At 30.3% G+C, this 11,404-nt stretch overlaps 1 protein-coding gene and 1 long non-coding RNA gene across 2 annotated transcripts; both read right to left on the bottom strand.

Annotated features, from left to right (window-relative positions):
* Window positions 1-1,056: 1,056 nt before the first annotated feature.
* Window positions 1,057-4,366, bottom strand: LOC148311809 (uncharacterized). Its single transcript, XR_015839339.1, has 4 exons — window positions 4,337-4,366; window positions 3,555-3,654; window positions 2,691-2,751; window positions 1,057-1,972 (listed from the first exon to the last, which is right to left on the bottom strand). It is a non-coding gene; the product is annotated as an uncharacterized LOC148311809 (long non-coding RNA).
* Window positions 4,367-6,996: 2,630 nt separating this feature from the next.
* On the bottom strand, window positions 6,997-10,031 carry LOC148311808 (uncharacterized). The gene is made up of 4 exons (XM_088278377.1): window positions 9,915-10,031; window positions 8,644-8,725; window positions 7,648-7,680; window positions 6,997-7,333 (listed from the first exon to the last, which is right to left on the bottom strand). The coding sequence occupies exons 1-4, from the start codon at window positions 9,924-9,926 to the stop codon at window positions 7,122-7,124; spliced, it is 339 nt and encodes a 112-aa protein (XP_088134503.1). The 5' UTR covers window positions 9,927-10,031; the 3' UTR covers window positions 6,997-7,121.
* Between the last annotated feature and the right edge of the window lie 1,373 nt (window positions 10,032-11,404).

The following is an 11,404-nucleotide window of genomic DNA, read 5'->3' as shown; positions in this document are numbered from 1 at the left end:
TAAAGTCCTATTGTTCAAGCTTCTATGTAAATTTCATAATTTAGTTGCGGTTATTCAAACGAATCATCGATTATAAAGTACAATGATTCGAAATAATTCATTAAAAAAATGTAGAACGACAATCCTTCAACAACGTGTCATCAAATAACTTAGTATTAAAAGGGTTAGGTTGGTTGGAAGATATTGCTTTATAGCAATAAGCCCGCCAATGTACACACATATTGTACAAAAAGTTCAAATAAATAAAATAAATAAATAAAATAAATAAAAAAAAGTTGGGTTTTGAATTTTCAGGTTTATTTTTTTTTAATGTTCTAAATGACATATAATACTAGAGATATATTCCGAATTTGCAGTATTAAAAAGATTTCAAAATAAAACTGCAATGATAAAAACAACAATAATTATAGATAATTTTAAGCGTCCTTAAGGGCATATAAATGAAACTCTAAAATATAAATCCGTAATTAAATCAATGGTAAAAATGTAAAATCTGTAAAAAACTTTCCGACCAGACAAAATTATTTTTTTTAATATATTTTCTTCTTGATCAATCCCAACTTATTGTCTTAGTAGACTGTTGGAGTCAGCTCTCCTCGTCCTCAGGTTATAGATCCTTCTGTTATGGGTAACGTCAACTCAGTCATGCCTTCGAATCATGTTATCTTTCTGCAGCATCCGTGAATTACTTGGTCTTTCTCTAGATATCTATCGAAGAGGATCCATGGCGATTGCCTGGTTCACAATGTGATCAGGTTTTCTGCGTTTTATGTGCCCATACTATATTAGTTGCCTTTCCTCTACCTTACTATTAATGTCTGTTACAGCCAGGTTTCCACGAATGAGTGAATTTTTTTGTCTCTAAAAGACACTCCAGATGACTATTTTATATGCATTCGCATTTCAGCAGTTTCTAGTTGCCTAGAGTAGGTGTTATACATCTTCCAGCATTCGGATATTTTTACCTATAGCTTGGCTGCCATTTTTGCGTCACAAAGAATCCCCACCACGGATCAGAACTTAATTAAAATAAATTATATAGTACATACAAAGGAATCATGTGTGTTTGTAAATTTTTATTGTGAAAATAACTATATTTGTATATAACTATATATAACATAAAATACTAAAAGTTATGTTTTCATAATTATTGATTTGTATTGTGAATATTATATGTATTAACTACATTTTATTATTACTATGTTGCTGGAGAGGGAGGGAGATGAAGTTCCCCACACGATGGACCGATCAAGTTAAGACAGCAGCAGGCACCTCGGTGGTTGGAGTGCTACGTGCAGCGTAGTCAAGGGATAACTGGAGAAGAGTCATTGCTTCGACAAGAGTCACAACCCTCAGTAATGAGGAATAAGACGGAGAAGAAGATGAAGAATGTTTCTGGTAGATAAATATTATATATTTTTTTCATTATTTGATTCGGGAGTCATCATTTATCCATTTTTAATTTACGTTTTCCGTGGTGTTTGAAATAGTAGTATTTATTTACTTATTTAAACTTCATGTACAGAAACAAAAAGTGCATTGGCGGGCTTATTGCTAAAAAGCAATATCTTCCAACCAACCGAAAACAGACTAGTGATATTGGTCAAAACGATTGATACTATTTATATAGCTGTTTGCAATCAGAGGGGAGAACATTAAAAAACACAAATTGATGATAATAAGGAAGGAAGAAAGTTTAGGGAAGGAGGTAGAGGGAAAAAATAAGGGAGGAGGTTTGATGAACAGTTAGGATTTCAATGTTAGATAGTAATATCTCCAGCGTTTCTCAAAACCCTCTTCGTATTTACCAAGTAAAACGTAAATTAAAAATGTATGTATAGTTTGGTTGTCAAGATCTAGCTATGCTTATGTCCCGCGTGATCTCCGTGGCCTCCGTGGTCACCGTCCTTATGACCGGGGTGGTCAGCGTGACCAGTATGAGCATGGCCTGAGTGGTCATCTTTTCCATCATCTGAAAAATAAAAAATGTAGGTTATCAAAAAGATATTATATTTGAACTTTTTCACTTTTTTTTTACAAAAATGTTAGTAATGATAGGATACGAGTAAAACTACTCACCGATATTTAAGTCTATCGGTTTTAAGACGTACCCGTCTCTTCATTAGAACAATCACTATACCAGTATGCAAAAGATACTATAAGTCACTACCCATAGGACTTTTTTATGTTCAACTAGACAAAATATTAATCACATTTGTGAAAAGTACTATGGTAATGACCGGTAGTATTGTTTACATGCTGGTGTAGTGATTGTCCTAATGAAGAGATAAGTACATGTCGAAACCGGTAGACTAAAATCTCGATGAGTGGTATGTATATATGTCAACATTACTAAATTTTTTGTAAAAAAAGGAGAAATGAATACCCACAAATTAAATACTTTATAAATTTTTTTAACGATAAGATATTTTATTATTTACCATAAACATATAAATCTTAAACAAGGACAATTAATTTCATGTGATAGTCGACGTCAGGGGGACCTGACATGACACGCACAGAAGAAAAAGAAGAAAGTAGGCAGTGCAAGGTGCACCACATTACTTTAGTTAAAATTGCATAATGTCATTTAGAGTATAGACAAGTAAAATATTTTAAAAAATCTATCACGGCTTTGGAAATTTTATGATTAATCGATAACACAATGTATAAAAATAATTTAAATTTACCTGGGCGCGCTTCAATTTGGGAAACCACGAGGAACACCATAAAGAAGAAGAAGAAAATATTCTAAAAAAATCAAATAAACATTTACAAATTTACAAAAATACACACTTCTTATTTAATTAGGTATTTATAACAAAAGATTATGATTATGACGTCAAGGGATCTTGCATCCCTTATGTCACAGCAACCAAATTACGTATATTGAGACCAAGAAATATTATTTTTACATAATTATTGTATTTTAAGATTTAAAAATATGAACCCAACATAAAAATACTTTGCTTTGAGGGCTTAATCTGTAAAACTTCTATCTCCGTTCGGAGTTCATCCATTGAAAAGATTTAAAACATTTTAATTTAACCACAAATCAAATTTATAAATTAAAAAAAATAGTTGGTTTTAATTAGTAAATTATTATTGATTGAATTATTATATTTTTACTTTCTCCTGTATACTAAATCTTGATGGAGCTAATCACATTGCGGATTTTAAATAATAAAATAACAATTTTGTATTTTTTTTTCATGATTAAAAAAAAATAGTAACCGGGTTTCGTCGTAACCGACATCATCAGACTGATGTCAGTTACGACGAAACCCGGTTGCTGGTCAAATAAAATTCATGTTAAAACAAATACAAAGTTGTTATTTTATTCTATTTAAATGCAGTTCCACCAAGAAATCTCAGTACAAAACTTAAAACAATTTTTAATTTTAATTATTTAATGTTTTCGGTTGAGACAGAAATTTGCTTATATATTGTAAGTCTTTTTCCCCAAAATGAAATAGTAAAATAACAATTTTAAGATGTAAATAATAAATAGTAATAATAGATATAATAGAATAATAAATAAAAATAAAACTTACGAAAAACTTCATTTTGTCAGTAGTGCAGTGTGTTGACAACCGAACAGCAAAACAGTTCTGATTCAGTTATCGCAGTTCTCTCCTTTTTATACATAAATATCTGTAAAAACAAATAAAAAGTTTTAGTTGATTACTGATGGAAAACAATGGTCATTTTCCGGTGACAGAGGTATCAAAATACACGAGGATTACTTATTAAATTAAAAATAAACTTGTGTTATGTGTAATTATGTGTAATATGTGTAAAAATGCATGTGAACAGTTTACTTACAGAGTAATAGTTAGAAAATTATTAACATTTTACGTATTTTTTTTTTGATAAAGTTGATTAAACCAATAATTATATATCAGAAGAAGTAACTGGCTACTCCGGTAAAAGTAAAAACTGCCATCTATGAGCATGTTACAGGATCCAACAAAATATTATTTTATTAATTAATTCGGCAGTCACAGTTGGTAAAATCGATCCATTTTTAATTAAAGTATTACTTAGTAAATACCACTATTTCTAGTTTTTTTTAGTATAGATTTCTTCTTATGAGCTACTGTACTAGCTATATCTCGATGTATGGAAATAGTGGTATTTACTAAGTAAAAAAATTATTGAAAATAAATGCTATTTAATAAAACATGGTCTCGGGATACATTCAGTCAATTGGGGCGATGCATACTTGCATTTTTAATGATATTACTAACCCACACGGTCCATTTAATATATCCCAAGACGTTATCAATTTCGTTGCGTTTGCAGTGTGTTTGCTTAAAAAAACAGAGGTGCTAACCAGTTCTTTAAAAGACTTCGCGGGTACTGTAAAACAAAATTAGGTTTTTCCTCATTCGCAGAGAATATATAAATTTAATAAGAGAAGGGAATAAATATCAAAAAAAAAAAATTGGTAATAAACATAAAAGGTTGAGAATTTCTGATTGTTCTTCTTTGATATTAATTGGTTTAATAAACTCATTTGCAATTTGCAAACATTTCCATAAATTGTCTGTACTCATCTCAAGTAGGTACCTACATCCCGAATTTTTCAATTGTATTACTTATACGTGCCTAAAATGGTTTAGATCGAAATTTTCAGAGAATTCTCTGTGACTGGAATACACAAACATAAAAAAAATAAAACACGTTCTCAATGTATTGTTACGTATCTTGTATGTTAATTCCATATCATTATAGGTATTCTTAAACACACATGGGTTAGTTCGGATTAGTATTCTTTGAAGGTAGGTATCTGCCTATGTACATATGTATTATATAAATGTGCATTTTATGGTTTTATTATATATTTCAGAGCAGTATTTTTTAGTCCACTATATAGTGGATACCGTGTTTGGCTTCCGTATTTGAGGTCTCGGGTTCGATTTCCAGGGGAATCAAAACAAGTTAACGGGATTTTTCATTATAATATTGATTTAATATGACCCTGGTTTGATACCTGAAGCGCAGGACTGATCAAAAATCCTTGACGTAATTAACATATATGTGTGTGTGAACGTATACACACACACACACACATATATATATATATATATATATATATATATATATATATATATGTATATTTTTTTTAATATAAATATATATATATATATATATATATATATATATATATATACATATATATATATATATATATATATATATATATATATATATATATATATATATATATATATATATATATATATATATATATATATATATATATATATATATATATATATATATATATATATATATATATATATATTTCCTTGTATTCTGTTTATTTAGAGTAGTACCTACTCAATCGTATTGATTACGACAATTGGTACTTATTTTTATTGATTTGTGTTAAATCAACCGATCTGTATTTGTAGCTTGTTGGTAGGTACATATACGTAAATACTGACGTAGGTACCTACATTTACTTGAGAAAATTCTAGCAATTGAATGACGTCATTTATTTTTTTATTTCGTTTTATTTTCTGTGAACTCTTAAAACATCTGTGAAATACTGATTGATTTTTTTCGAATTGTCAAACATGGATGTGTTTCGTCGGTCAAGGGCATTTGATTTATTTTGTGTTTTACATACAATAACGTATTAATAAAACAAATGTTTTATGTATTTTTGTTTGGAACAAGTATAAGCTTGATTTATCTTCTGGTATCCTGGGAAAAGAAAAGAAGTATGTGACTTGATAACGTGGACTGACAAGATAAAAGTGACTAAAGTAAAGTAAATCTCTTCTGCATTGTAGTTATCAGGAGACAGAGGAGACGTCTGCCCACGAGATTCAGTCCAAGACGATCAAACCATGATAATGACAAAGAAGAAGAAAAAGAAGAAGAAGAAAATTTTGGAGAAATCATCGATGTGGTAAATGGATTTGCATGGATAATTTTCTAATCAAAATATCATCATAATCAAAAGTTTGTGCGTATTTAGGAAGTAGGTACGATCAAGCATTGCCAATGACAAGGTTATAAGATTACAAGTAGTGTTTTATATAATTTTGTCAATTAGATTTGCCTAGCCGTAAGGTATCTGTTGTGTTTGACATTTTCTTTTATGTGGGAAAATCGCAATGCTTCGAGTGTTGGAAATCATCTATGTATTTTTTTTCAATAAAATTACTTTATGTTTCATGTAGTGAAAAATCGACGTGTAATTTTCGTCATATTTTCATGACAAAGATACACTGCTAAACGATTACACCAACGTTTGAGGTATTTATTATCACTAATGAGATATTTTGGACTACTTGAAAATTCTCTTGACAATTATAAAACACCATACTTTTTTTACAAATTCAATTACCATAATTATTAAATTTTGTTTTTATTTTTGAAACCTTCCCATAGTTAAAGCTCGATTAATTTAGCTTAGGCGGAGTAAATATTTATTTAAAATTAACACGTTATATTGATTTTATTTGACGATTTTCAGAAAAAAAAATTAATATTACCTTCAGACCACAAGGCCCGAAAATTAAAGTTATATAAGTGAATTTATTCTTAATATCGTATTTGTGCGATGTCTAGGTTTTATGCAAAATTATCAAATTTTCTCTCGAGGGTGTTGTAAACATTAGCAATGCCTAACTAACACAATTTGTAACCGTACAAATATGTGACCCAGGTTGCCCTAACCATTGCTCCTATTGTATAATACTATTTTTTGAATAAAATTGTTTATTAGTAGTGCTAACTCCTCCACTATTTTCGTTCAAATTTTCAGTTTTCACCCTTAGTTCCTTCACTGATGTCTGTATCCTATAAAATATATTTCACTTCTAGACTCGAGTTTCTGCAGCGGAAGATTGGATCACCTTGCGATTATGTTATGTATGAGAATAACCGATCACGTTATCACCACGTCGATCAGATGCAGTGCTTTATGGACCATTGGATGCGGATAAGGATAAGACATCAAATAAAAATACCAACAGGTAGAGCAGTTTATAAATCTGTCAATTTATTTTAGAAGAAACATGAAATTAGATTTTTAGTCTTCGGGAAAAAAAATTGCGGGTTTTTTTAAATCGGCTATTGAATTTATATTTTTGGGTAAGGGCCTAATGATGACCGTGCCCGCCGCGTGCCTGCCATGAGTTGTCGTGGTGAACTCCGTCGTGCCCGTGACCGTGTCCTTGGTCGGGGTGGATACCGTGTCCGTGACCGCCGCCGTGTCCGTGACCTCCACCAATCTGGCCGTGACCTCCACCAATCTGGCCGTGACCTCCACCAATGTGGCCGTGATCTCCGTGACCTAGGTTAGGTCCATGAGCTGTTAGGAAGAAACTTATAAATTAGTGCTGAGCCATATGTGGTCTTACAACTATTACATTGTAATGAATATTTAAATGATATTTCAATAATTTTTTTTATTAAAAAGCTTGACATGAAGCGAGTTTTTTTTATTAAAAAAGCCATGCCCATACGTCAATGAACTAGATAAAATTAAAATCAATGGAAAAATTCTATAGAATATAATATTATATAAAATTGCTCTCTCGAGCTCGAAGCAATTTTTTTCCTTCATTATTTTGGCTAGTCTTTTTTGGTATTATATATCTAAATAAAATGCTGATAAATACTTACCATTTCCAAAGTTTCCGTGGGATGGTCCATGATCTGTAATGAAAAAATATTGCTTATAAGAAAACATTTATTTGAAGAATCTGGAGTTTCTGATTGATAGAGTTGAGCTAATTACCGAAATGAATCTAGAATTTCATAATTGATAAAAAAAAAAACGAAGTATTTTTGCATTAAGTCTCATGCAATAATATTTTGTAACAGTTTTAATTTATTCGTTAAAAATGCACACTTTATTTATTTATTTATATTTCATCACATACATATACAATATATTTAGAAAATACAAATTACAATAATGTGCCGTCACTGGGTTTTTCGTCACGAGGGCGTATTTTACGATACTTATTTAAAAAAAAAACTTCATAATTTTTTTTTTATGACATGCAATCGAATACAAATGACATGACCGAATTATGTGATCCATTTCAGATCTACCCATCTACATTATCCATTTATAAATATTTTTTTTAAACTTAGTTTTTTTAATGACTTTATGGATAATAATTTGTCCACCTCCGTAGTGTAATGGTCAGCACGCTTGACTACCGTTCTGGAGGTCCCGGGTTCGATTACCAGGGGGGGTTAAATAAATAAAAGTGATTTTTTCACCCTAATATTTATTGAATATTACCCTGGACTGGTACCTGAAGCGGAGAGCTGATCACCTTTCCTTCATGTGTTTACGATCACGATAACACTGCGTTTATATGATGCAGTGCCCTATGCACCATTGGGGTGCGGATAAGGGTAAGAGATTATGGATAATGGAAACAGGTTGTACAACTTCATTGCTTAGTAATCAAAGTTCTTTTGACCAAAAGATGTATGCATATGTAAGGTTTTGTTTGATGAGTTTCTGTGTTTTGTATGTTGTATCTATTGTATACGTTTCCATAAAGTGTGTTAATTGTGATTTGTGTGTTTTGTTAGGAGGTGCTTTCTTATTTTGATGAATTACGGGGGAAAATACCTATTTATCAACAAAAAAAAGGTTACCGTTCACATGCCCATGGTGTCCACCGCCGCCATAGGGGGTGGCATACACGAACGCGGCGAGCACAAAGAAGGTTACGAAGAACTAAAAATAAAACATTTATTTTATACTCAACCGGGAATTTTACATTGTTTTATAAAGAATAATGTTCAGCTAAAATATCAATAAATATTAATAGAGGTCGTTTGAGTTTAAAAAATATTATGTACGATGAAACAACAGTACCGATAAGAACTTGTTACCAATACAATAAAAAATTGGAGATGAAAGCTTCGATTTTCATTATTTCAAAATACAAAATCCTAACTGAGATCTGTTTTTTAAGGCATTTAAGGAATATTTATTTTTATGTACTATGTATGCAATCATTATCACAATTAATTGAAACGTTATCTTTAAGATAAGTTACAGTGTACTTTTTAATTTATTATTTTTAAATCTTTGCCATAATAAATATTTCATTTACATATATCGTAGTCGTACAGGAGAAAGTGACCAACGAACAAAACGTAAAATGTTCAGGAGGGCTATTTAAGTCACCTTTGCTTGGCAAGAAAATAAACATCAATGCAGTTAGTCATTTTACCAAGTCAATATATTATACTTCCAAGTTTAAAATCGCTTTGGGATTTTTTTATGGCAATATTAAGCTAGTAAGATATCAAATAGTCAATAATCACGTTTTTGTAAAAAAATGCAGTTGGTCACTTTCTCCTGTATGACTACGATATGTATATGTACATCACCCCATGCAAAATAGCTATCATATTTTGTCGTTCAGAAATAGATACAAGTGTAGATGTGTTATTTTTCTTTAAATGATCGATATGGGAGTATTATAGTGATTATGTTTACTAACAGACTATGATATTTAAATTGTTTGATAAGTGATAAGTTTTTTGTCTCAGGATCATTCATTTAACAAAATAGAGATATGCCTCTGTTTGAACAATAGGAGGAAGTAACATTAGAAGTAATCCACCTGTTCCACAATAAATGTATTCTGTGTAGTAGTGTTATTTAAAAACATAACTTATTTATTATTACGTACATGTTAAATATTATAGCTACTGTTTAATTGCCAATTAATAAAAATAATATTGATTTTAAAAATCACCGATATTTCGTATTAAATTATTTTACAAAAAAATGATGTTTTATGAAACTCAAGAAACGAATTCCAATACTCTCCGATATTTTTTCATGGTTTGAATAAGGAACAAAGCCATTACGAAAAATGGTAAAATATAATTTAAAATAAATAAGCACTCACCAGGAATCTCATTTTGAGCTGTCTTTGTCACTGGGAGAACTGAAGACTATGATGATTAAAAGATGGTTTGTCTTTATATATGAAGTGTCTCAATAAACGTAGTACGTAATATTCATCTTACGGTGCACATTATCAGGGTTTCCAAGCATCACATATAGGTCGAAACAATCAAGGATACCACAACCATAAAATAAATATGATATTAATTTTTTAAACAAAATAGTAGTCCCTTTAAATCATCTTTTATTTTATAAAATATTTTGTTTAATGAATGGTTTTTATTTGACGATGAAAATATCTATCTCATATGCCAAAATCCTAGTAGGTACTTTTGTTCATATTTTAAATTTTCTTTCTCACTATTTATGTATAGTAGGAAAAATATAAGGTTATTGATTTTGTAATTTTCCGTGATTTTCGACCCTTAACTATTTAAAGAATATGCCTTTTGATTATATTCATTTTTTTCAATAGTAAAACTACTCTTTTTACAACGATGGCAGACAAATATCTATAAATCCGAGTAGATGTTTTTTATTAAATGTTGACTTTAATACGCCAATAATATTTAAAATAATATTTTAGTATCATTAACTAAAAATTAATAATACTAAAATATTTATTTACCGTTTAAAATTTGTATTTTGCCAACCCTGATATTTGTCTTATTACGAAACTATTATTTTTACAATAAGCTAGAGGTTAAAGGGGAGTGATGATACAACTTGGAGATTACAATATTATTTAAGGGTCCATGTATTGGTTATTATTTGTTGACTGTTATTTTTCTACGTTTTATCTATTCGGACTAATTTTTTTTTACCGATAAGCGTACGCAGAATTTTTTCATTTAAATAAATATTTTTGAATAAAATTGTGTCACAAAGAATATGGAAGATTAAATCGTTAAACCAGCACGAGGTACAGAGGTGAGTTTTTAAATTGAATACGATTACTAGATAGGTGAATTATTATATGGTCTGCCTCCGTAGTGTAATGGTCAGCACGCTCGGCTACTGTACTGGAGGTCCCGGGTTCGATTCCTAGGGGGGGTCAAATAAATATGTGATTTTTCACTCTTATATTTATTCAACATAACCCTTGACTGGTACCTGAAGCAGAGGACTGATCACCTTTCCTTCATTTGTCAATAGTCAAGATAACACTACGTTTATATGATGCAGTGCCCTATACACCATCTGGTGCGAATAAGGGTTAAGAAATACGCATATCGCTCACTCCTTTCAACAACGTCATAAATCGAAAATCGACAATTTTCAGTTGTGCGTGTTTTCGGAATGCCCAGAAAATGTACTATATCCCAGCAAAAGCGGCATATTTTTAACTTAATATTTACCTGCTACAGGGCAGAAAGTGTTGTTTTTGCATTTTGAAGAAAAGGTATTGTTTAATAATTTTTCAAATGGAGAAGAAACATTCAGCTTTTACTTAATAAGATCTGTTGCACGGTAAAAAGTTCAATAAGTGGC

The sequence above is a fragment of the Brachycentrus maculatus genome, unplaced genomic scaffold, assembly GCF_059751285.1.
Source record: "Brachycentrus maculatus isolate JH-2025_06_01 unplaced genomic scaffold, ASM5975128v1 h1tg000056l, whole genome shotgun sequence".
NCBI lineage: Eukaryota > Metazoa > Arthropoda > Insecta > Trichoptera > Brachycentridae > Brachycentrus > Brachycentrus maculatus.
This window is presented reverse-complemented; position numbering and strand designations above follow the sequence as displayed.